The sequence below is a fragment of the Danio rerio genome, chromosome 12, assembly GCF_049306965.1.
Source record: "Danio rerio strain Tuebingen ecotype United States chromosome 12, GRCz12tu, whole genome shotgun sequence".
NCBI classification, from domain to species: Eukaryota; Metazoa; Chordata; class Actinopteri; order Cypriniformes; family Danionidae; genus Danio; species Danio rerio.
This window is the reverse complement of record NC_133187.1, coordinates 10,932,856-10,960,846: the sequence shown is the minus strand read 5'-3', so window position 1 is coordinate 10,960,846 and position 27,991 is coordinate 10,932,856. Positions and strand designations below refer to the sequence as shown.

Sequence of the window (27,991 nt, the reverse complement as noted above, 5' to 3'; positions counted from 1 at the left end):
AACACAAGGAAGGGAACATTTACTCGCAGTCCAAGACACGTAGTGCTCATTTCTGCAGAGGCGCAGTAAAGCTGTCACTGTCCGGAGTGCTTGAGACACAACCACAGCTCAAACTTCCGTCCAAACGCGCAATTCATCGCTGAATTTGCTTCCTTTTTAAAAGGGTGTGAGGAAGATTCGAGATAAGCGAAAACAGCCGTCGTCTGCTGTCGTTATGCCTTCAATCTAGCACATGTTTTCATTCTGACGTTGAGGTATGTGACATGCTCCTTTGCTTATTATTGTGCTCTTGTTTATACTTTTTTGTATATGTATTGGTTTATGCTATGTTAATTGCTTTTCGTTATTGTGCAACAAAATAAATCAAAGTTTAATAATCGTGATTTTAAGATAATACAATGTTTTAGTCATAGCAAACTGACGTATTAACGAATAGTTTACGATTTAATTAAATGCACGAGCAGGAACAGACTAATAATAGGCTAGTATTTGTAAACACATCTTATCAACCTGTGTTTGATCCATCGTTTCTCGTCTCATCCGAAATGAGCTCAACTCATTCATGCTCGTACAGATTTTGACACTTCTGCTTGTTTGTAGTTTTGGTGACAACACAGCGGGGCATCATGGCTGAAGAGGAGCTCATGTTTAGCATGGAGGAGGTGGGCAGTGCTCGCGATGGCTCGAGGAATAGATGTGTTAAGAACAGAGTCTGTTTTCAAAACTCTAATGCGAGTGATGATGATGACGAAGAAGATGAAGATGACCTCCGTATCTGTCCCATCACCGACGACATCATAAGCCCAACCAAAGGCTTTTGTGAATTCCCAAAGAACCTCGCTCATAACCAGCAGCTTTCCAATTCATTGCCCAAAAACTCATTCACGTACAAGGTGGGTCTTTCCTGCTTAATCTACCGTTACATAACACTTTATTTGTAAGCTGTAAAGGAGAATAGTTGTCCTACAGTTTAAATACGTCTTATAATTTACGTTCCATTGCCCTATTGCTTATTAAACTGTTACTACATTATAATAACAACAAATAAGGGAATAGTTCACCCAAAAATGAAAATGTACTCACATTTTACTCACCCTCAGGTGAATCCAAACTTTGTTGAATTATTTTTATTAAAACTAAAAGACATATTTTGAAAAAAAAAAACAAAACAACAACCTGCAAACCTGTAGCCATTGACAGCCACAGTAGGTAAACAAATGCTCTGGGTGTCAACGTTTGCAGGTTTCTAGCTTTCTTGTTTACAAATGCATAAAGGATTGGAACCACCTGAGGGTGAGAAAACATTGAGAAATGTTCATTTTTGTGTGAACTATCCCTTTAAGTGCACACTCTTCCATTACAATGTTATTAAGCAATTGCAGTAGTGTCTTTGCTTGAAAAAAACATTGTCTCAGGCATGTAAACAAAGGCTATTTTTGGACCAGCACACCACCAATGCTATTTTTTTTTGTTTAGGATTGTTGTCAAGTGTATAACATTTTTGTGAACATGAAACATGCATGACCTTTTTGAAAAAAGCAACTACTTTATACACTTGATTTGATCAAAATTACACATATAAATGAGTCTTACTGTCATGTGACAAGGCATGGGACCATAACCGTTTTTAAGGTATACCGCGGATAAGTCAAGGTTTTAAACTGCCAACATTTTCGGTAATGCCGTTCCTAAGGTATGTGTACGATTTATTTATTTATTTATTTGTTTGTTTTTTATTTATATATATATATATATATATATATATATATATATATATATATATATATATATATATATATATATATATATATATATATTACTTTAATATCTTGTTTATTTTAAGACAACAGTGTCTCCAGCAGAAAAGATATCCAAAATTGCTGTTTGAATGGTAAATAAATCTGTGTTTGTAAAACACATGAAGACAGCAAAAGTCAATAATTTATTTGATCTATTTATCCTGATATGTTTACTATTCCAAAATATTTTAAATGTTTCCCAAAATGTTAAGAGCAGTAATCACAATACCATGATATTTTTATGCAAGGTTATCATACCGTCAGAATCTTATACCGGCCCATGCCTACATGTGACATCAGTGTAGCCTACAAATAATTGAAGCACTCCTAACGCTAGATTTTCAAACACATTCACAACACATATAATAGTAATAACAATAGTAACTGTGCATGTGTTCCTTAATGTAATGTGTTCAAAAACATTCATCATTGCATAATGAATACTGTCAAGCATATTGTATTAATAAACTATGTAGCAGTGGTGTAAAAAGTAGCAATATTATACATCATAGATCAAAGTATAAATAGCATCAAAGTAACTCTCTATTAACCAGTCATCCAGAACTGGGATGTCCCGTTCATAATGGTAGTTTGGTGGTAACCCATGAGTGTCCTTATCCTGTTTATGTGCACTTAGACAATGACGACTCTGTAAAAGAGATTGCTGAGAACTAGCAAGCAATTTGTCTTTCTTTAACCACAAAGCTTCTAGTGTTATGAGAAGAAGCAGTAAACTAATGTACATTATACAAAATGGTGTTTCTCTGAGCCTTCCCACATGGAAAGAAACTATATGAGGATATACGTGCTTATATGAAACCTTTATGCAGTATATATGCACATCTATGATAATATATATATATATATATATATATATATATATATATATATATATATATATATATATATATATATATATATGTGTGTGTGTAAATATGCCACATATATGCAATATTGAGGTGCATATATGTGCATATACAGACCAAATAGGTCTCCTGTATTGCTTCTTCATATCTCAATATAAGCCCTTTATGTTCATACATTATATGTCTCCTATATAACTCATATCTCACTTTGGCAACTGTCATACATGATGCCTTGACTAGGCATCATTTCTATTATCAAGGCAATAACTAGGAACTAACTTTAAAAAAGTGGGGGAAAAAAACGCATGTATATGCCACTTAAATTTGGTATCACTTGTAGTTGGCATGTTATGGATTTTAACTATTGCAAATAAGTGAGCGGAGATGGAAAGCTATGATGTCTACACGTTTTCCTGAAACATTTGCAAGGTCAATTCTTTCTTATATGAAGATAGTCTTTTTTTCTTCTTCTTTCCTTTATTGTTGTTTATTCTCTTATTTTTGTTCTTGTACCATATTTATTTCTTGTACTATTTGATTAAGTAAAAAAAGAATAAAATTTCTTTTAAATTATGTTGTCTAGCAGCTGTATTTTAAAAGTTTTACTAACATATAGGTGAATATATATGTACCCATATATGTGCATACATTATAGGAAAACGGGCAATTTTATATATGTCACATATATCAGAAACCTATATCAAAACCAATATTAAAGCATATATGTTTTATATATATATATATATATATATATATATATATATATATATATATATATATAAATATATATATAGATAGGTTCTTTCCATGTGGGTTTGGCTTCCATATATGGAGATTGAGTTCTCAAGCTCATGCTGAGTGCCTGGCGATGTCACTTCCTTTATTTCAAATATTGTACAAATGATTGTAAAGAAGTCAGGGCACTTTTATACGATTATCTGTTTGTTTAAACAAGTGGGTTTGTTTATTCCTCCAATTCAGAACAAAAATGACAACATTGAGGACGTCAGGTTTGGCTCTTTAACTGAGAAAGGCCGGGTACGTTTTATGCAAATTTCAATTTCTACCCCTCACCTTTACTATTCCTTTTAGAAATCTTACATCTGATATTTCCTTTCAATCATTCCACATTTGCTCTGTAAAAAGGACAATATCGATAGGTGCAAAGAGTATTTGTCAGATACAGGGTGTAATAATGTTTATACATGTCTATAATTATTTTATAAACAGTGCACTTTACTTTATTTTAAAGTAAAAAGGCCTTGTCATTTTATTATATATTTTTAAAAAATCTTAAAATATAATTTATTATAAAAATAGACAAAAAAAACTTCAGGTGTTTTCATTTTTGATAAACTTAAAGCCCAGATATGCTCATGCATAATTAAATTATGATACTATTGTTGAACTGTAGAGAGGTATGTAGTATTCAGCTTGCTATGTAATATTCAAGAGGTGTCAGTGAATGACGTTTTAGGAGATGTCTGTCTTGTGACATGCGGGTAATGTATCCTTACATCAGGGGTTCCCTGTAAATTGGAGCCAACATTTTTCCCGGTGTCTGACGTATGTTTGGGCTCACTGTCTCGCCGTGACCTTTCAAAAGGAAATAAATAGTTTGTTGAAATATTGCAGCCCCTGGATTAAGGTTTACTGGTTATTTTGGGAAATTGTGTCAAATTATCTGCCACATAATGATTTACAGATGACACTTGAATCAGGATGAAAACCTCTACTGTAAAGTGTACTAGCTCTCATTCAGTGGTCTTGCAGAATTAACAAAGAATTTGTAAAATTTACCTAGCCTGGTGTCTACTGACAATGCTTGGAATCACAGAAACAGCAGTTTTATAGTTGAAATACCTGTTTAACAGATATAGAAGTCAAGGAATGCAACAATTCCAGCCTGATCTCACAAGGAAACTTAACTATTTTACATATTGGCACAAAAAAGTGGCCAACTTGTATAAATTTATATGATTTAATTCATACGAAAACATGATTTTTAAAAGAAGGCCGACCCTCACCCCTGAACTCAACCCTCATTGTGGGATGAGCAAATCACACTAAAATGTATGAATAGAATCACACAGATTCATACAGATTATTCACTGAAATAATAAGTTGCCATATGATTGTGTTAAACAATTATTATTTTAATTCCTCTTCTCAGGAGGATCAAAACAGCTGATGTATGTATTTCATAAAAATATAAAGGGGCCTAAATCCTGATATCTTCAAATCATTTTAGCACTTATTGATACATTTCATTTCCTGCATGATTTTCACTGTAGCATACATCTTTCCCTTTGAACCCTTTCTTCTTTCCCCCTTCATTGCTTTCTTTTTGCACACAACAGTAAAGTGGATCACTGCTTTATTCACTGTTCAGCCCTTACAAACAGATGTGGAATTTTTGTTTAAACTGCAATTTCTCTTGCTCAGGCAACTTGGAAACATGCTATTGAGAAAGCCAAAGCCATGCCAGATCCTTGGGCTGAGTTTCATCTGGAGGAAATGGAGACTGAGCGCTGCACTCGATACAGGTGAGCCATTAAGACCTCAGTTTGGCTGGGAGAAACCTGCTGTTCTTCAGCTACAGTCAAGCTATTGTTGTGGTGTAAGAAGCTACATCAGTGCTGGCAGCAAAAAATAATTATAGCCAAGTTACTAAAAGGGTTAGTTCACACAAAAATTAAAATAATGTTATCATTTACTCATCCTAATCTCATTCCAAACCCAAAAGGCCAACCCAAACCCAACACTGAGGGACAATAACTTATACTTAAATAAAAAAATAACAACAAAGACATAGTAAACATAATCCACAGCTGAAGTCAGAATTATTAGCCCCCCTTTGAGTTTATTTTTCTTTTTAAATATTTCCCAAATGATGTTTAATAGGGCAGGGAAATTTTTTACAGTATGTCTGATAATATTTTTTTCTTCTAGAGAAAGTCTTATTTGTTTTATTTCGGCTAGAATAAAAGCAGTTTTTAATTTTTTAAACACCATTTTAAGGTCTAAATTTTTAGCCTCTTTAAGCTATATATTTTCGATTATCTACAGAACAAACCATCATTATACAATAATTTGCCTAATTACCCTAACCTGTCTAGTTAACCCAATTAGCCTAGTTAATCCTTTAAATGTCACTTTAAGCTGTATATAAGTGTCTTGAAAAATATCTAGTCAAATATTATTTACTGTAATGGCAAAGATAAATTAAATCAGTTATTAGAGATGAGTTAATAAAACTATTATGTTGAGAAATGGGTTGATAAAATCTTCTCTCTGTTAAACAGAAATTAGGGACAAAAATAAACAGGGGGGCAAATAATTCTGACTTCAACTGTATATAAAATGAACAGTTTATTATAATTAATAGTCAAAAATTTTTTTGCCAAAACAACAAGAACTTTATGTATATTAAACAACACCCTCTTTCTGACCCTGTAAGTAAATGTCTTGTTGACGAATGGGTAAAACGTGGTGGTTTCAATATTAGTTGCAAAGTATAAAGATTTAAAATGATAAATAATTAATATTTTGCAGCTGCACAATGAACATTAAATAAAGACTTTTAATGTCTCCAATTAATTGTTAATCTATATAATTTTATGCTAGTATTCTATTATGTATTTTTCATTTAGTCTATTCACATATATTAATAGCAAGTGTTATACTAATTTGATTATGGTAAAAAATAAAGAACGATAGTCATTTTTATTCAGAAAAAAATATTTAGGACACATTCTAATGTATAGGAAACAATTTATTCATTGGTGATTTGTGTATTCAATAGCTGGCATTTGTGTGTGGAGTTTTCATGTTCTCCCCTTGTTGGCATGAGTTTCCTCTGAGTGCTCCAGTTTCCCTCACAGTCCAAACACATGAGCTTTAGGTGAATTGAATAAACTTAATTAGCCGTAGTGTGTATGGATGGGAGAGTGTATGGGTATTTCCCAATACTGGGTTGCGGCTGGAAGGGCATCAGCTGTGTAAAACATTTGCTAGATTAGTTGGCAGTTGTGGCGACCTCTGACATAGAGACTAAGCCAAAGGAACATGAATGAATGAATATAAAAAGAATTAAATTAGGGTGATTGAAACTATATAAGATACAGCAACTATAGCGCTACTTCACTATTTTTAAAGTATGGCTGCGTCCGAAACCGCCTACTACTCAGTAAGTAAATTTGAATTTAAACGTACTACTAGGTTGTTAGAAAAGTACGATCTATACAGTATGAATGTGAGCAGTATGAATGAAATTTGGACGTACTACATCCCCCATTTTGTCATCATCACATGACCTACCTGCGTCAGTTGCGTTGCTTCACTCCCATTCATGAGTTCTCTCGCGGGGCATCATAGGATAGCTCAGCATGCATGGAATGCGCACTTCAGAATCTCGCCGGAAGTAGTAGGTCATCCGGATCATACCTGCCAACACTGCCGTTTTTCCCTGGAATCTCCCATATTTCAGACCCATCTCCCGTTTTGTTTGTCTCCCTAAATTTCGCCAACCGCCTTCCTGCCGGTCTCCAGGATTTTTAGAGATAAATGTTGGCAGGTATGATCCGGGTACTTCTCGAATTCTGATTTTCGAATTCTATGAATTCGGACATACTACTCGGCTTGCTGATTTTAGCGCACTGTATTGTATGGAAGTATGCAGTTTCAGACGCAGCCCATGTCTCAGTAAATCGCTTTCCTCTCCATATGCACTAGATACTTTCTTATAAACACTACATGTTCCTGGGATAGCAGTATGCAATCCTGAGTGTGCTTTACACAGGCAGAAAAACACCCAATGAAAACACTCTTTTTTGTTTTTCTTCCTCTCCATATGCACCTGACACTTCCCTACAAACACACTGTTACAAGAACTCAATCAATAAAAAATACCTTGCTAAACTAACTTATTATACTTGACATGTCATCTATATATTGTCGCTCTCTGGTAATTTACACTTAGTCATTTAGCAGATGCTCTTGTCCAAGGCAACTTACAATTGAATTTGAAGTGCTTTCATTTGTGGGTAAAGTGTCTGCTAAATGTAAAATGTGAATGCTACACTTAGTTAGCCTCTATCCAGCACTGCACTTAACCATTGCGCCCCTTTATCCTTGAATGTAGTTTTTTAGTATTACCATTCTTGAGTTTGTACCCCATGCCACACACTACGGAGAGACCTGTGTGTAAATCAACCTCAGATGATCTCACCTATCATCACGTTACTTAAGAGACTCTACTGTAAAATGTCAGATAGGTACAATCACAAGAGGTCCCAGTTTCAGACTCTAATTTTAAACAGATGTAACTTCACACCACTAAAATATTCCTTGAGTTCCAGCCAGTGTCTGTATGTGCCATTATAAAGCTGTGTCTGATGGGTTGAGATGAGTACACAGTGTTCTGGGCCACGAAAGGAAAAAATCAGCACACACTTACTTGTGTAAATATTGGGTGTATGCCTTTAGCACTTATCTCTTCATGCAGTATTTGTTCTGTTAACTCTTTCACAAACTATCCCAAATACAAAGTGTGTGCGTGTGTGTTTTATATTATTGCCTTTATAATATAGAAATGCATTTTTAAATGCATTTATAATTATTATCCACTCCTCTATATCTCTTAGCCACATACTGTGAGGTCAGTTTCCAGTTTCTTCTATTGTGGGAAAGGTTTTTTGTCTTTCATTATGTGAAAGAATGGATATAGAAAACTACATTAAAAGTGATTTATCTGTAAATGTGTTTCTGCTTTTCTAGATACAGTGCAATTACTGGAGAATGGGCAAAGGATGAAATATTTATCAAGGTTTCCTCTCAGGTATTTTGGTTATATACTTGCTTGTGTTATGGTCTAGAAAAGTGTGAGCTGCGTTTCTATTTGAAAGCAACATCAGCTTATGTTTAAAAAAATTATTATTGTTTTTACAGACATTTGGAAAGGGAGCCATGAGGGAATGCTTCAGAGCGTAAGTAAAGTAACAAATTTGACTTGGTAAATGTTTTTGTTGGAGTCCCTATTATACATTAAAAAGGTCATATTTTGGTTTTAAAGGTTTCCAACAACATGCTGATATGCATGCAAGGTCAAAAAACACTTTCATTGTCTTATAATATGCATTTATTTTTACCTAGTTATCCCAGCGACTCTCATATGATTCATTCAGCGATTCATTTGTTCCCAAACCTGCGCCGATTGGACTGATGACAGCCTGTTGCAATTGGTTTATCAATGGTTTACCACGGCTTATCAACAATATTGAAGTAGTCAGAGTGCAGAGTGTATGTGTGAGCATACTTGCCAACACTCCTGTTTTTCCCGGGAGTCTCCCGTATTTCAGACCCATCTCTCGCCACCCTCCAGTTTTGTTATTTATTCAGGAAAACTCTCGTAATTTCAACTCAATATTTTGCTTTATAGTTGTGATTAGAAAATGAAAATGAATAAGACCATATTGTGTAGAATAGTTTTACTCGTCACACACCTTTTCATATTTTAAAACACTTAGTTAATCTGCCTTTGAACAGTGCATAAATACCATCCTGTACCGAAAAATAGTTAGCATGTTCCTATTTTTAATGGCGAATCTTCTTTTTCTTACTCATCTCTTGTATTTTAAGCAACATAGGCTCATTTTGAAAATGAAGCCCTATATATATGTTCCTGGAGATCGCGAAATATGTAGCCAGAAGTACGTTTGGTTGCTTTTTGCCTTTAAAATGAACGCTATGGTATAACACTGTCCCTTTTGCACTTACTAGCTGACCGCTTACCTTCCTATGGACGGCTCTACCGCGGTTACCAGTTTGTCCAGTTAGCTCAGAGAGAAGTTGACCACAATAATGGGGTTTGAGTCTGGCTTAGACAGTTCCAGAAAGCGGGTAGGACAAAAACAGAAGTCAAAAAATAAAATAAACAAGTAAATAACAGAGTGAGAATGTGGTAAAATCTGAATAATTGGTATAAATCAAGCGAGGGATCTGGATTGCTTTCTGGATTGCTTTTTGAAACTGTTGTTTGGGTTTAGAGAATTGGGTGGGCGCTGGTGAATCGGTGCTTTTGAAAACACTATCGGTTGGGTTTAGGGAAGGAGGAGGGTGGGTCAGTCAATCTGTCAGTCAATCAAACAGTCAGTCAACAGCGGCCTCTGGTGGATTTTCGTGAGATCAACAGGTGCAAATGATACTCTAAAGAGAAATTAGTGATTTCGAAAAGTGTACACAATGACCTCTGGTGCATTTATGAGAACTGCAAAAAAAAAAAAAAAAAGAGCTGCAATAAAACACCTCATGAGATGTATTTTGGTGGTCTCCAGAAATGTAAATAGCTGTACGTTTTCAGAATAAGCCTGTGTTGGTTTTAAGAGCTTTCTTCTCGCTTTTCTTAACAGGAAGAAGTTATCAAACTTCTCCCACAGCCACAACTGGAAATCAGCCTCAAACTATGTGGCTAAGAGATACATGGAAACCGTGGACAGAAGTGTTTACTTCGAGGATGTGAGGTTACAGATGGAAGCTAAATTGTGGGGCGAGGAGTTCAATCGCCACAGGCCTCCCAAACAGGTGGGGTGTACTTTCTGTTTATCAGACAAGTAAACTTAAACCAAGTTTAACCACTCACAGATGATTTAAACAGTCATACCACATGTGAATTCTGCACAAAAATGTATCCTGTCATTCTTAGGTGGACATCATGCAGATGTGTGTCGTGGAAATGACCACGCGACCAGGCAGCCCTTTGTTTCACTTGGAGCACTACATTGAGGGGAAATACACAAAGTACAACTCCAACTCTGGTTTTGTGAGGGACGATAACATACGGCTCACTCCACAGGTACATTGACAGGGATATATTAAAGGAACACTCCACTGGTATTTTGTAAATAGGCTAATTTTGAGATCGTTGAGCAATATTATTCATCCCATTTCCAGGTCTGGGAGAAGCAATATTAGCTTAGCTTAGCATAAATCATTGAAACAGAGTAGTGCGTTAGCATCTCTCCCAAAAAATCAAAAAAGATTTTGATCATTTTCCTATTTAAAACATGAGCACTTCCTAATATCTTTGAGCCTGCTGTATAGCCATCATACAACAGCAAATTCTTTGATTATTACGCTGAAATGATAGTATAGTTCCTAGCTGCATCTGCCTAGAAAATGGCAACTTTAATTTTCAGTCTTAATACATGATGTAACTACAGAAGAGTCAAGCCTTAAATAGGAAAATGATCAAAGTCTTTATGCTAAGCTGACCTAGATTAAAAATGTTGAAAAGTAAAGATTAAAGGAGTGTTGCTTTAAAAATCACACCAATGAAATGATGGCGTAAGATTATTTAATGCCAGTGTTGTTGTTTTTTTAGGCATTTAGCCATTTCACATTTGAGCGCTCTGGACACCAGCTGATAGTGGTGGACATTCAGGGTGTTGGTGATCTTTACACGGACCCTCAAATCCACACTTCGAAAGGGACTGACTTTGGAGATGGCAACCTGGGTATTTATCAACATCCAGATTTTTTCTCTAGCTTCAAAGCATTGTTTTAAAGGAATATATCATCCCAAAATGAAAATTTACTCATTATTTACTCACCCTCAAGTGGTTCCAAATCTTTACAAATTTTTTCGTTTTTCTGTTGAACACAAAAAAAGATATTTTAAAAAATGTTGGAAACCTGTAACCATTGACTTTCATTGTATTTATTGTTCCTCCTATGGAAGTTAATGGTTACAGGTTTCTACCATTTTTCAAAATATCTTCTTTTGTGTTTAACAGAAATGCAACCTCATAAAGGCATTGAACTACTTGAGGGTGTTCAAGATATAATTATAGCTATAATTTAGATGATTCGTTTTCAACAAAGAATATGAATAGAGACATTATTATCACTTCATAATTGCTTCTGTTCATATATAAACTGCATTATATCTAAATGTCTTTTTGAGTCTTGGTTATTATGTACATTTGATACATTAATAGATTACAAATACAGTTTTATTTTGTGGCTAAAGGAAAAAAAAAAAAAACGTGATTATGAATGAAGAATTTCCCTGTGTGTTTCTACAGGTGTCCGTGGCATGGCTCTTTTCTTCCACTCTCACCTGTGTAATAAGATCTGTAGAAGCATGGGCCTGACTCGCTTTGACTTGTCCCCTGCTGAAATTGCACAACTGGACTGCACCAACAAACTGCTGGTTTGTATTTGCTTGATGGTAGCATGACTTAGGGGTAGAGTAAGAAATCTGGAGCATTTCATGAAACCAAACAATAGGGACAGACTGTGCTATATTTATATACAGTGCTGTAGTGATGTGTATTTTTGTAGGTGAATTGTAGTGCTAAAATGACCCCAATTCTTATCAGTGTTTTACTGTCACTTGAATTGCACATAAACTCTGTGGCCAATAAATGTTTAGAATAATTTTGTATGATTCCTATATATGATGAGCGTCGCTAAGCTGATTTTAGGGGACTAAAAGTAGTAAATTACAACCTTAGAATCTCCCCTGCGTGACGTTAATTTAGCAAATTCAACTTTTTTTGTTCTTCATTTAAAACAGGTTTGTGAAAGCACGAGCTAAAATAGTTTTTAGTTTTTAAATGTTATGAAACTGTGTAAAGAAGACTAGCAAGTAGATAAGTTTATTTGTTAATCATGATGATGTTCAATGTCACTGTAGTCACTTTTTTGGAGAAATTTTTAATTTAATTTAAGGCATTTCTTCAAATTGACTTTATTATAGTAAATGCTAAAATGCTAATTTGTTTTCAGGTTTTGGCCTGCAAAACTTCATATCCGTGCAGCACTTAATAGACAATCTAAAAAATATATTTTAATAAAAATAATATCCATCCCAAACAATGAAAATTCAGTTATCAATTACTCACCCTCATTGTTCCAAACCCCGGAGACCTTCGTTCATCTTTGGAAAACAAATTAAAAGGATAATTGACCCAAAACGAAAATCCTGTCATCATTTACTCTCCCTTCACTTGTCACAAACTGGTTTGAATTTCTTTCTTCTGGTGAACACAAAATAAGCTATTTTAAAGAAAGCTGCAAACGTGTAACCTTTGACTTTCATAGTTTTTGTTTGTCCTACTATGCAAAGATGTCAAAGATTACAGGTTTTCAGCTTTCTTCAAAATATTTTCTGCATTGTTCCAGAGAATGAAGAAACTCAAAAAAGTTTGGAACCACTTATACTGCAAAAAATGCTTTTCTTACTTAGATTTTTTGTCTTTTTTCTAGTCCAAATATCTGAAAATTCCTAAATCAAGAAGAATTTACTAGACAAGCAAAACATATTGTCTTGTTTTGAGAAACAATATGCCAATAATAAGTGAGTTTTTCCTTAAAACAAGCAAAATAATCTGCCAATGGGGTAAGCAAAATAATCTTACGTCAAAAGTAAAAACAAGATTAATTTGCTTACCCCATTGGCAGATTATTTTGCTTGTTTTTAGGAACACATCAAATGGCCCATAGTAAATCTGCAAAATATCTAAATTTGTATTTAGAACAACACAAGGGTAAGTAATTAATCACTGACTGTTCATGTTTTGGTGAATTTAATAGATCATATTAAATATTAAACTACAATAATTTATCTTGTAACTGATAATTATTCATTTTTTTATATCACAAGAACAACTGACCTGATCAGGGGTGCGTTTCCCATATAACCAAAAAATTCATGGCTGAACTACCAAAGTATGAAGCATCATTCATTGTTTGAACCACAGTAGTTGAAACGTAAAACTTCTGTAATGGTGCTCCTCGAGGGGGTGAAGTAACAGTTCAAATAATTTGATGAAAAAATTCCAACTAAACAATCCATATGTCTCACTATAACTTATAATTGGATTAAAAATATTAAATAGGATTTTATTTAATAATTAGATTATTTACTCATTCATTAATTTTCTTGTCGGCTTAGTCTCTTTATTAATCCAGGGGTCGCCACAGCGGAATGAACCGCCACATTATTTACTTATTATTACAAATCCAGTTATGTGTAATAGCAGTAATAAATAAATCCAATTGTAATAAATCAAGTTATGTGTTATCATTGCTTATTTGTTTGACATCATAGTCAAATACTGCAGAAATGTTACATCTTTGTACAGTACAGATACTTCTTTTAAAACATAAAACTATTAACGCAAATGTTTTGTTGTTCCAAACTTTGTAAACGTAACAGATTTTCGCCTGCACATCATACAAGTCACCTTTATTCAGGCTGTGTTCAAAATAGCACAAATATTTTTGGAGTGCACTTAGAAGGGAGAACAGCTGTCCTGTCAGTCTGAAGATCAGTAAAACTCAAGTGCGCTAAAACGACTTTGGGAGCAAATTATGTAAAATGTAAACAAGACAACTTTAAGCTTTCAGAATCACTCAAAATGAATGGTGACGTGTTGGAATAGAGTATGAAAAGGGGGGATAATGTTGAATAGATATATCTACATCCATAAACCTTTCTAACTATAGCTCTAGAGGTGCAATTTCACCCACACAGGACTGTGACGTTTGCTAATGTTCATTAGAATTCAGCAAACACAGAATTCCTGAACTATGTTTGTAATAACTTAAAACTAATCTTAGTCGACTAACAGTGGTTTTGGGAAACGCACCCCAGATCACCTCAATAAAATCCTTGCAATTGTGTTACAGTTGAATAATTGAAACACACATTTCTGTAGGTTTGTCAATTAATTCTTGTTTGTAAATAGCAGTCAGCCAAGACTGTTCTGCGGGGGTTTGAAGAGCAGTGCGGTTCGCCCAGGGTGAGGACCACCTCTCTCGGACACATGCCTGTTCTCCTGTCCCGGCTCTCTGAGACTTCCTCAGTGGATGAAAGCAGTGACACGGACTCGATTCCCTGTTCACCACTTAGCATGGGAGTCTCTGTAGGCCGCTCACCCATGGGTAATACTACACTAGTGCAGTTATATGTGTGAATGCACTCAGAGATACCTTATTCCCATAAGAGCAAGTCAGGTCACTCAGATGTAAATCACAAGAAAACAGCTGTAGCCTACTTGAATAAGACTGAAATGTTTGAACATATGTTTTCTAAAGTAAGAAAGACAGTGTGATGACAGGCGTCACATTGTGGGATAAGTGATTAAACGATAATAAAAATTTCTTAATCCATAAAAAGATCAATACAAGTACACCAAAATGTCGCCTGCCAAATTAATTCTGAAGTACTGAAATCACTGACCAAAACATTGCTGTTAGCATTTCTCTAAGAACAGATTTTGACTGTGTCACTGCTTTAAGTGCACAAAAATGAGATAAAATACATCTAGGGATGGGTACCGAAATTCGGTACTTTATCGGTATCTGTGCTACATTGTAAAAGATCAAAGTATCTATAATCTCTGAAGTAAACGTTTCTGCTATCGGTACTGATATTAGATATTCGTCTGCACCGTTGACAATCTCACATAAGACAAGCTCATATTTCCGGTGAGCTCATCAAATATAAAAGCCTTTACAGTTTTTGGTTGTAAGGGCGTATTTAGCGGAGGCTCGCGCTAGCGCACACACATAGCAGTTTATGATCATGTGGAGAAAAATCAGTGCTGTTTTTTCATAAGAGACACATTAATATTCTGTTATAAGCTGCTCTGTGCAGTCTTTTAAAATTCAGAGAATATAAAGCATCTCTGGTGTTTCCCTGTTTTCCATAAAACCAAATCCAGGGTGTGTGATGTCTATAGCATGGCCACACAGGACACGTGTCTGTGTTACTAGTTGAAATGGCTTATTTCTCTGGATTTAAACATTCTTTGAAAAAAAAAAAAACAACTAAATGAATCACTTTATAGTCTGTACTTACAACTATTTATAATATATTTTTCATTTATTATCATTTTAAATGTATACATATTTTTTGCTGTCATGCAGTTACTGTTTACTTGTGCTATATGTCGCAACCACCTGGAAACACTTCAGCTAAATTTATTTGAAGTACTGGAAGTACCTCCACTTGTTGTCAGCTGTCTGAGATGGGTCTCAGGCTGGCTTTTTATGATGTTAATATAATTACAAATTTATTGAAGGGGTAAAACAAAAAGGACATCTTAATCTGACACAAATATTGATAAAGAAGTAGTAAAAATGATAAGGGATGCTCTTTTATTTTTGTACGTCAGCAGCTGCGTGACATCTAAATATAGCTTCGTTTGTCTCAAACGTCTTCACAGAAATGACAATTAAAGGGTAACTATGGAGGCTAGGGTTTGTTTCTTCTAATGCTGAAATCTGTTCCCCCAGAGTGTGACACACTGCTGACTATATGGCTTAGCACATGAGTATTAGTTAGACGGCACTGACATTGCTTTGATAATTATTACAAGCACTTAAATTATAATTAAATACAAATTATAAACTGTCATTTTCATAAAATAACATTTTGACTGGAAACTATGTCAACAAAAGTGTTAAAGGTATTAAAATCACCCTGATTGGTCGTACTACATGTTCTGTAAATGAATACATCAGTTCATGTGGACAAATGAAACTGTAACACAGTTTGTGATTTTATCTGATTACCTGTAAGTGCACTCTAGCTCAAATATAGAGTTTGCTCTTTGATACTGTACAGTTTTAGTACTGTTTTATTTTGGTACAATTGTGCTTTTATTCATATTCTTTTCTCTCCTGCTTATGTCTCTCGATTTATGCTTCTTTACAGGCTGGTCATTTATGAATGAAATGAATGAAACACACCGATCACAGAACACAGAACAACAGGTCAGTCTTAAAATAAGAATATTTATGTGCAGTAAATATTAGGGTTAGTATATTTTATTGCACTTAATCAGTTTTGCACTACATGGGCTATATGCAAAGCTAGTGTTTGTCTGCCAATGGTGAAAGCTTTATCCGGTAAGAGCTTTATGTGACTATTTTCAAGTTCATACGGTTCCTTTTACAGCCTCGATGTTGTAATGTAATTCAAATTTAATCCGTTAAATAGACACATCCATTTGATTGTTAAAGTGTAAAAAGAGACGCAAGACCGGGTAAACGCTGGCACCTTCATTAGCTGCATGCTAGTGCAGAAATTCCATCGAAAATACTGAGGTAAAATTAATTTCCATATTTTAAAGATATGGCTTGTGAAAATATAATTTAATGCAGAGCTTCTTGTTTGGTCTTATACCCATGTTATCTCGTATCTCAACCAGGCAGTGAATATTGCTGATTTTTAAAGAAATAAGATCTTAAATGCGGCTATTTTGTATGGGATGACAATTCACCGAAAGCCCTGGAGCTGGCTGGCTGAAATTAAAAGTTTGTGTGCATATACGCCATTGCACTAAATGAGTATTCTAAACACCTCTGATTATTTGGTTCTGGTTCTAAGAGAAACCTATAATCAGATTCACAGATCTAAATGAATTATAATTAATTAATACTTATAATTTACTTTTAATTTTCATTTTAAGTGAATTTTAACAAACTAATTTCAAGAAGATCACATAATATGATTGATCGCAGATGGCCTCTCATTCGTAATCAGTAATAATCCAATCAGATTGATTTAAGCGTACGATAATTACACTGAATTCGCCCTACTACCCTATCTTCATTTTGGAAGAATCCCCCTATAAGAGCCATTAATGCATAATTCTTTTGTGATAATAATTTAGTTAAAAAAGTTAAAACATGATGAAAATTGATATTTACATATAATTAGAATTGTAATTGTAAACTCTAAAATGCATAATTTAATAATTGATACAATTTAAAAACCTTTACTTTGGTTTTTTGGCTTCTGACAGTAATACGTTATAAAGTCATTAGTTCATACGTTTAAGGCAGATTGCAGTTATGGATGTTGGAAGCAACAGAGTTTTTTGACCGAGCCTGATCGAGTCTATTGTAACTTTTTGTTTGCATTTCTTCAGTAAACCTTTTTTAAAGAAGATTCAGTCTTACTCGCGGTTTTTCAAATACTGGTTGTTGGAATAGAAACTGCAAAAGGTCATACATAAGAATGTGCACGAAAGGTGTGCCACTACATCCCCCTTCCACCCCATCTCCTCCTTTTCCTCCCTTTACTAGGGGGAGCTCTCTAGACCTACCTGATCTCGGACCCCCTCATATGCTTATTGACCAGGTGGGAGCCCTGAGCTCAATTATCTCAGTTCAGGGTTCTCTCCCAGGACAGCATGCCAAACCTGCTATTAGCATCAAGCAACTCTTGAATTAAAAGCCAAGATAGTTTAGCCTATCTTGCATTTTTGTTGGTATTTTTACCACAAAATTATTATTATTTTCAACCCAGATCTACTGTTTGCAAAGCTAACTGATTAAAAGGTTAAAAATGTACTTCACAGGACTCTGAAAATGGAGGAGACAGTGGTTACCCAAGTGAGAAACGCAGTGAAGGAGACCCAGTCGAACATCATGGTCAGGTACAACAAAATTCATTCTATTATTGAATTGAGTAACTATTGTTTTGTCATTTCTGAAATATGCTATGGAAAAAATGCAGTAATGCTTGCTTGTTTTGGTTGTTACTCTGCAACAAAGTTTCCCTTCGATTGCATTATAAATGTCCTGTTGTTGTGTGCTGTGCTAAAATATAACGTGAAATGACGCAGTAAATCCTTGTTGGCTCCTGAGATATGTGATGGTAGGTTTTTACATCATTATTTAGGGGCGTCCCATCTACAACAGACATTACTCAGAATCGGATGAGGACAGTGTTCGGCGGGTAACTACAATACCATTGATAAACTCACTTCATCTAATCATCATAGAATCACCCATTGATTCCTAATCCCTCTCATAGAACATAGATGTAGAGTGGTGTCTTCTTGTGATCCACCTTTTATCTAAACCTCTAAACCTTCTCAGCTTTCATCTTCTTTCATCCAAACTCTCCCCTATTTACCTCATGTCACTTTTATCCGATCATCAGTGGCTAGCTTTGCTTTCTTAACTTTAATCCCATATGCAGGGTTCCCTTGCTCATGGTAAACCTTTCAATGTCAGGGAATTTTAAAGCTGAGATTCTTAATGGCACGAACATTTCATTGACTTGCATTTGTTGCTTGTGAGTGATTTTTCTAAAGTATTAGATATAGTAAACCCGAGTAATAACTAATAAGTTGATTTTAGTCAATATTTATGTTGGAACCCTGCTTGTGATTTCTTGCATGCATGTTTTTTATCCATTAATATTTGAAGGTTTAAAATGTTCCTATATTTTTCTCTTTTAATTGTTTTTAAGAGATGTTATTGAGGTCTCTGTATGTTAGGATTTTGGGGAACGTTTTAAAGGCTTAAAGCCGCCTTTCCACTGCACACGACAAACGACAAGCAACAGACTGGAAGCCATTTATTTTAAATGTAGAGTAATCCGAGAGCTGCGTGACGCTCCGATCATCTCCGTATGCGGAAAATTCCGATCCGATTTAAGCTGCGGATCCGTTAAAATATTTGAACTCCTGCGACTAGACCGTATGCAACAGGCCGACCGGATGTGATGTATTCCAGTGTTGTCCAAGCAGGTCCGTGCTCGTGACATGAGAAATAGTAGTTTTTCGAATCAGAAAGAAGTCTAAATTTAAAAAATTTTTTTTTTTATTCTATTCATTAATGAGTAATAAAAAATATTAATAATTTTAATCTTGTCTTCAGATTCCCTCCAAAATTTTTAGCAGTCTATGATCGAGTTTCTATGAGTTTCTAGTATTCATTCATTCAACCATTGTGAACACACAGAGAATAAAGGCTCTTGCTTTCGCACTCTCCTTTATTTCGAACACCACCACGCGAATCAGCTTCCCATGGTGCACGACAAAACCGAATATTCTGTACGACTGCCACAAGGGGGCGTATTCTGAGGGTCGTGTCTGAATGTCGTGTTCAGTGGAAAGGCGGCTTGAGATTTTTTCACAAAATTGTTCAAAAACCACTAGAGCAGTGTTACATATTCATATATCAGTATGTATTTTGCTTATTTATGGACTTATATTATTACAAATGTTTCAAAGAATATTCAAATCCAGAGGAATAAGAAATTTGAATGATGTCATACACCCTTGATTTCTGATTTGGTTTGATAGAAAATAAGAAAACATCAAAGATGCTTAAATATATTGTGCATTTTATTAGATATGTTGTGAAATGTATCTTCTCTCATTATCAATTGCTCTTGTTTTTTATGGCTTTGTTCATACTTGATTGAATGTAATGAAGATGACAAGTCCCATGATTACAAACTGTCACTGTATCATAAAAATACACCCTTGTTTGTTTTGAATGTGCCCTCTAGTGACGAAAATTACATACTGCACTTACTAAGCCAATCAAAAAATGATCTATTTTTTTTCTGGTTTTGCCAGTAGTGGATAAAAAGCATGGACATAGGAGCAGTTCAAAGAGTCAGTGGTGTATTATCTTTATAACTTCATAACATGCCGTTTTTATCTCTCAGCTGACAGAAGAGAAGTGGAGTTTCTACCATTCATCTCGCTCTCACATACACAGACCCTCCTGTGTGGCAGTGGAGGTGGAGAGACTTAATGCTCTGCTTCTCGAAAAGAAAATTGGAAAATCCATCCTAGGAAAGGTAATATATTACGTCACATATTTAAGAACCTTTTCCCAGTTACGGGTTGCCGCTGAAAGAGCATCCGCTGCGTAAAACTGGATAAGTTGGCGGTTCATTCTGCTGTGGCGACCCCAGATTAATAAAGGGACTAAGCCAAAAAGAAAATTAATGAATGAATTTAAGAACCTGTTACTGTTACTGACAAGTAAAAACATTTTTATACTTGACTTTTGATGCAAACTTAACTTGTTCACCCATGTCATCATTTACTTAGGCTAATGACATTTCAAACCTGTAAGGCTTTTGTTTATTGCTTATCATATGTTAATGAAACCTATGACACAATACAACTGTTTTCACTGACATTTTGCATCCATCATGTAATTTGCATCTCAATATTTATGTTCCTTCATTCCCTCTGTTTCCACAAAACAAATACTTGAACGTTTTATGGTTCTAATGTACTTATATCCAATTCGAAGACTGAACTGGTGTGACATCACGTCATATCAAACATAATCAGGAGACAATGAAGTTAGTGAGGAGTATAAATAGCCTGGCAAAGAAATTTTCCCCTAAAAGTTTATTTGGCAGGAAAACACCTTCAGCTACCTTTATTCTGTGGTGATATTTAAACGAAAATTAGAAAGGTAGAAATCGTCCGTGTTTGGTGAATTGAGGACAGACAGGCACATCAAAACACAAACAGAACTTTGTAAGAAGTTGTTTAAAATGAAATTATAATTAAAAGCAAAACTGAAACTGTTTTTTTTAATTATTTTTAATACAGTAACATGTCAAAGCAGACTGTATTAAAAGGCTGTATAAATAAGTGTGACATGACTTTACCTGACTGGAGTGCTGATGATTTGCAAATTTTATATTTAGGGAAAAACATGCCGCACGTATTTATATATTCATTTAAATATAAATGTATGAAAAAAACATGTATATGAACCATATATGTATATACACGTATATGAAATCCTTTCCTGTACACACACACATATATATTGTCTCCTGATTATATATATATATATATATATATATATATATATATATATATATATATATATATATATATATATATATATTTGGATTTGAGTGCTAAAAAGCAGGAAAAGCATACATTTACCTCATAAGTCAAACTTGGTGGCAAACATTTAAAGAAAAAAAATTATTCCCAATGGGGATTTTTTGTCTTTATTGTAAGTGTAACTATTACTTGTACTTTTGTAGTGTACAGTAGGGCTGTGGGATATGGGCAAATGAAACCTATCATGATTTTCTTGAACACTATTGTGATTTCGATTTCAATCACAATTTTGTCACAGACAGACTGAATCTGTGTTGTGTGAATCTGAAACATATTTCGAAAGACAAGCAATTAGATCTGTATCAAAGGCCTGTAACATGTCTCTAAAACAGACAGAAAATAAAATAAAAATCACCTAGTGAAGCTGTGACAAATTGCCTCTAGAACAGACCTATAGCAAAACAAATGTGTGTGTGTGAGAGCGCGTGTATGCCAGGTGCACCTAGCTAAAAAACATCTCTTTTCTGACAATTGTAATTTGAACTTTTCAGAAAGCTGCACAGCAAGTCCCGTAACAAGAGCTGACCGATCATCTTCATACTTTGTATGGAATATAAACATTTTGGTTACTTCAGACAAACACAGAACACCCGAACACCGAGTGCTTTTTAATTCTCTCTATATATAAAACTTGTATTGGAGCTGCAGCTATTTTTTTGTTTGTTTGTCATCCTCTGAGAAAACAGTTGATGGTCACCAAACAATGACAAAGGAGTAACTACAAAGCATTTTTAAAATGCTGAAGGCAGCGACGCGGTCACGATTTTCACATGTAGTTAGACGCAGTGGCTGACAAACAAATGACCTGGTTCTGCAATACTTCAGCCTTCCTTTATCCAAAGTAACTCAATCCCACACTACAGATGTTGACTTTTTTGGCACCAAGTCTTCCTGTGCTGAATTCATCCCTGTATTCGCAGGCTATACAGTCTCCTCGCGATCTGTTCAGGTGCACTGCGTCATAATTGTTTCAAAAACCATACTGCGGGAAAATTGTACTGTAAGGCGATTTAGAAATCGCACATGTCCAAATCCCAATTTCGATACGACCGCCCTAGTATACAATGAGATTACAATAGAAGGATACACAGGTGAAATGTTCGAAAATCTTTTAAGTTTGGAAGGAATACATGAAAGTTTCTTTTTCTTATTTTTGTGTTTCAGGTTCATCTAGCTATGGTCCGCTACCACGAGGCCGGACGCTTCTGTGAGAAGGATGAACCATGGGACCAGATTTCTGCAATGTATCATCTGGAAACAGCAGCCATGTGTGGAGAACTGGAGGCTATCGTTGCTCTTGGCCAGTGTTACCTTCAGCTGCCACATCACATTCTACCAGAGATTGAATTAGAGGTGATTTGTGTTGCTAATTGACTAATGTTTGTTGACACTTTGTTTTATGTCTCTGCCCTACTTATACTTCTTCTGCCATGCCTGTGTTTGTTTCATCTCAGCCGTCTGAGGAAAACAGCCAGAAAGGTTTTCGCTTCCTGCTGCAGGCTGCCGAGGCAGGAGATCGGCCGAGCATGATTCTGGTGGCACGAGCATTCGACACTGGTCTGAAGCTCCCTTCTGATAGGTCAGAAACACAATGATCAATTGTTTATATGTGTGCAGTATCTCCGAAGGGTCTTAAAACGTCTTAATTTACTGAAATATTTACTTAAATCATTTTAAATGGGTCTTAATTTCCTATGTCAATGTAAAGCTACCCAATCGGGCCAACACTCATCGAATCACCGGCAATCAATCTCATTTAAACTTTTAACAAAACTCTACTTATGACTCTATTTACCAATACGGTTTAATTATCTTTCTTACAATATTCTTGGAACAGAAATTAAGATAATTTGGATGAAATATGAGAGCTCCCTCATCCTTCATAGGCAGCAACGAGATGTTCAAAGTCCAGAAAGGAAAACATTGTTAAAAGGTTTCACTGTCTTCAGTGCTTCAGTCAAAGCTACAAGAGTTTTCCCAACACTGGTGGTGCATGAGTTAGTTTCCGCTGCATAACAAATACACCAGAGTAATTGGAGGTTCATTCAGCTGTGGTCAAGTTTGATAAATCCAACCCAAGCTCATTCTGAAAACGTAGTCCCGCACTGGTCGCACAGTCAATCATTCAGTCAGTCAGACAGCGGCCTCTGGTTGTTTGACCCGAGAACAGCGCGGGCGCAAACGGCACTCGCGAGAGACATTCGAGATACGAAAAAGCACACACATCGGCCTCTCGCGGATTCGTGAAAACAAAAACAGCAAAAATATATACCTCCTGGGACGTATTTCACAGTCTCCAAAAACGTCCACGGGACTATGTTTTCAGAATGAGCCTGGGTTGAATAAATCAGGAACTAAGCCAAAGCAAAGTGAGTTAGTCAAACTGTGAGAATACTTTTGTAATCTTTTTTCAGTGCTAATATAAGTTGCTTCTTTGTGAGAACTGTGCACTGATACCTTGGTATGACCGCATCCAACTTCCTCTATTTGAAACAAAGCACAGGCGTAGCTAAAGAAAATATCAGAAGGAAGATCACAAACTGAGGGGACGGTGAGAGTCGGTGGAGCAACAACGCAAGATCAAGCGATCATAAATTGAGGAGCGGGAAAGGGGCCAGGGTAGAGTGACAACGCGGGGAAGCCTTCACAAACTGAGGAGCGATGACAAACTAAGGAGCGGGAATGGGGGGTGGGGTGGAGCAACGACGTGGGCTAGCGTTCACAAACAAGCGGCGAGAGCATCAAAGTAGCCGGAAGTCATTCATTTTCAATGAGAACCGATAGCGAGGAGCAGCGCGGCGCGTCTTCTCCTGTGTGGGCGTCGAGGAGGACTTGAAATCAAGTCAACTTTATGGTAATGAGCTATGATACGGTTCGGCAGCAATCAGAATGAAGTAGTCCATCGCTTGAGAGGAGTTCAGAGAACACAGACCTGTGAACTTTGGTTCCGACCACAGTTGTTCCCAGGGGTTTAATTAAGGTGGTTGCCGGATTTTGAATTATTGATAATCGGAACGACGCGGGGCCCCCTAATTACGCGGGGCCCCCCCGCGGTACGTGCCCTGCGGGCCCGCCCTCTACGCCACTGAACATGTGTACTGAGCTGCCAGCCCAGTGCTCTGTCTCTAGTGTATCTGGCCTCTGTTATTGCTCTGTTTACACACATTGTACTTTAAGATGATTGTAGTGTAGTTTAGTGTAGTTTCATGTCATTCCAGAACTAAAATGGAAGAAAATTAAATAAAGAAAGAAGTTTCTGATTTTGGTGTGCATCGATAACAAGGATTTTATGCAAGATGTAATTTTTTATTTGAATTTGCAGATCTTAATAAGCATAAAAGGCTGTTATGAAAGCAAAAATGTCTTTGTATGGTTTTGGTTTTGTGAAATTTAATATAGAAATGTGATTTAATATAGATAGTGTAAGTAATGTGGCCCTGCTAACAAATCATTTCATTGGTAAATTTATATAATAACAAGTATTTTGTCATATAGTATATCATAACATTATTCCAAAAATATCTTTCATATGAGACCCCTCAAACCTGAATTTGAATCACAGGGCTATGGACTGGACAGAAGCTGTGCACTGGTATGACTCCGCCCTAAAGATGACAGACTATGACGAGGGTGGAGAGTTTGACGGGATGCAGGATGAGCCACGATACCTTCTGCTGGCACGTCTGGCTGAGATGTACCAGGAGGGTGGAAACAACCTGGATGCAGACCCTCAAAGAGCAGGTGAGCGAATCTCAGGCTGCAGTCATGAACACAGTGACAGTGGTTCTGCTGCAGAAAATCAGAGGTACAATTCCATATAATCATTCGACAGATGATGTTACCCAGCTCGTCTTCCAAATGATGATAAAACAAATAATCAAAGAAACCAAAAAACAATGTAAATTTTGAATTTTATATTTATTTATTTTTTAAATAGACATTATCATTAATTTTTTTCTTCTTCAGCTTAGTCATTTATTTATCACGGGTCGCCACAGCGGAATGAACCGCCAACTATTCCATCATATGTATCACGCAGCGAATGCCCTTCCAGCCACAACCCAGTATTGGGAAACGCCCATACACACTCATTCACAGGAAACCCTCGCGAACACGGGAAGAACATGCAACCTCCACACAGAAGTGACAGCTGGCCCAGCTGGGACTCGACCAGTGACCTTCTTGTTGTGAGGCAACAGTGCTAACCACTGAGCCACCTTGCTGCCTTTAATATACATTATGTACAATAAAAATGTGCAGCATTATACTGAAGATTTAATACTGGAAAGTATAATAACTGTCCCACCAGATTTTTGAATCTGCAATTAAAGAATGGAATATAAACTAATCGAACTCTTTTTTAGTGACAAATCTAAATGATATATTTCTTAATAAAATTTATAATTCAGACAAGTCAAATTAATCCAGTATATAGGGAACAGAACACATAGGAAATCAGATTTTGTACATGGGCTTTAATAAAAAAAGTTTCCACCAAAAGGCTTTGTCTTGAATGATAGACTGGGTGATATTTATTGTGTTTTTTGTATTTAGGATTGAAACATTCAGTTCTGATGGTATGTTGATGCTAATAAACTGTTGAGCCAAATATTTGTCTGCCCCATAATACCAGATTCCATCAGTATGCTAGGTTTGATTTAAACAAGCACACAATTTGTATTGTGGATACAACATTTCTTGTACACGCCATCACTAATAAAGTTGTGGGAAAACAACAAATATATGACAACAGTGAACAATATTTTTTCAAATTGTAAAAATGTGAAATAATCTTAAAAAGTGCAGATAAGGGACCCTATTTTAACTATCTAGGTGCAGAGTCTAAAGCACATGGCGCAAAAGCATTAAGGGTGTGTCTGAATTCACTTTTGGTATTTTAAGACCGGAAAAAATATATAGTGTGCGCCACAAAACATGGTCTAACAGTGTTGTGCTTATTATCTTAATGAGTTATGGGTGTGTTTTGAGCATATTGGGCATTAAACCAATTTCAGTCTCATCTCCCATTCTTTTTAAGAGTCATTTGCATAGCGTCAAGGCGCATTTGGTATTTACATGGCCACTTTGTAAGTGGAAAAACAGAACGCTTCACTAGTGAGAAAACAGTTAAACAGACCATAAGAATGAGTGTCCTCTATTAGGCCTCTTTACTTTCTCTTTACTTTACTTTTACTCCTTACTTCTTTACTTTCATAGAATGAGGAAATGGTGTTGTATGTACTCCACGGAAGCCATTTAATAGCCTACATATTTGATTTAGTTTGTAAAGCGCAAAGATTTGTTTTAAAACTATTTCTAAATTCAGTTTTAATTTACCAGCAAACTAATTAGTGAACAATAATAACAAAGTGTGGTCAAAAAACTATTCTTATGCCCCATATAGTGATATGTACATCTTCAAAACCTTCTTCAAAAACATCTGGACAAATCTAAACTTGTTTTGTTAAATGTGTAAGCATTAAGGCGCACAAAATAACACGCTCTGTGCTGGACTTCTATTGCGCCGTCTATTTCAGTTCCTCAAAATAGCAACGCGCCAACGATGTGCCAAAACACACTTCCTTTACAGACCAGAACACCCATGAGTCCACAAAGTGGCCAAAGGGATGTGCTATTTAAAAAATGGCGTGCAAAATGGGAAAATTAAGGTTGCACTGGTCTGTAAATAGCAACACATCGCGCCAAACATGTCTTGCACCTTATTGCGCCAGGTGCATGATAGGGCCCGAAAAGTGACAAACTCAAATCGTTTTTATACAATTTTGTATTTTCTGCAAACAGAACTCTGAATTTGTCTGTGAGAATATGTCTGTGCCTTGCGTATTGGGGACCAGAATCCCAATTTCAGTAATTATGCACAAAAGTAAGTGTACTCTTTGAATGCATTGTATGTGTGTGTGAGTAATAATGTCTTTACCTTTAATAGGAGATCTTTTCACTGAGGCAGCTGACGCAGCAATGGAGGCCATGAAGGGCAGGCTGGCCAATCAATACTACATGAAAGCAGAAGAAGCATGGGCTATGATGGAAGAATAAATTAAAATGATTTACAGATTGATCAAAATGGTTTATATTTTACACCCAGACTGTTTACATGCTGTTTTCAATGCCTTGGGTTCACCTGACTTAAGAGAAATAATGCTGAATCTGGATCAGTCTTTTAATGAATGTGACAAGGGCATATGCTGATTCAAAATAAGTGCTATACTAAGGTGCTAAACCTGCATATTCATTTTTTTCCCACAAAGAATAGTTGCTCAGCGTCTGCTGCATGTTTAGATTGTTTTGTGGGAATTTGGGATATATGCATTATCTGTCATTAATTTCAGTTTCTTGTTTCTAAAAGGACAACTGGATGTTCCCTTAATATTGTGACTGTTAAAAAAGGACATCACTTATGATTTAGCATACTTGTGTAAAATGTATCTGCTAGTAATGGTAGATGTGCTTTATAAGGGTTTTACGAGTTGTGATTTTTAGCCTGTTTTGCGTGGATGGCATCTAAAAATAATTATTATAATCATAATTCATTATTTTCAAAGTGTGTGATCACTTTTGCTGGTAATTTTTTAATCCGAAAAAATAAATTATTTAAAATTTTAAAAAA

At 35.7% G+C, this 27,991-nt stretch overlaps 1 protein-coding gene across 12 annotated transcripts; it reads left to right on the top strand.

Moving 5' to 3' along the window:
* Window positions 1–5: 5 nt before the first annotated feature.
* eef2k (eukaryotic elongation factor 2 kinase) lies at window positions 6–27,991 on the top strand. Of its 12 annotated transcripts, none has more exons than XM_005156068.6 (19): window positions 28–254; window positions 601–893; window positions 3,647–3,703; window positions 5,111–5,211; window positions 8,444–8,504; window positions 8,615–8,652; window positions 10,075–10,246; window positions 10,368–10,517; window positions 11,046–11,178; window positions 11,749–11,876; window positions 14,422–14,614; window positions 16,392–16,450; window positions 18,043–18,120; window positions 18,366–18,422; window positions 20,151–20,285; window positions 22,528–22,716; window positions 22,818–22,942; window positions 24,926–25,104; window positions 27,311–27,991. In XM_005156068.6, the coding sequence occupies exons 2-19, from the start codon at window positions 627–629 to the stop codon at window positions 27,418–27,420; spliced, it is 2,232 nt and encodes a 743-aa protein (XP_005156125.1). In that variant the 5' UTR covers window positions 28–254; window positions 601–626; the 3' UTR covers window positions 27,421–27,991.

What these genes read in the sequence shown, in the direction of transcription:
- eef2k (XM_005156067.6), top strand. Translation starts at nt 627, where the DNA reads ATGGCTGAAGAGGAGCTCATGTTTAGCATGGAGGAGGTGGGCAGTGCT. An exon ending in TTATCAAGGTTTCCTCTCAG is followed by an intron (nt 8,505 to 8,614) that starts GTATTTTGGTTA and finishes TTGTTTTTACAG; the next exon opens with ACATTTGGAAAGGGAGCCAT. An exon ending in CTGAAGCTCCCTTCTGATAG is followed by an intron (nt 22,943 to 24,925) that starts GTCAGAAACACA and finishes TTTGAATCACAG; the next exon opens with GGCTATGGACTGGACAGAAG.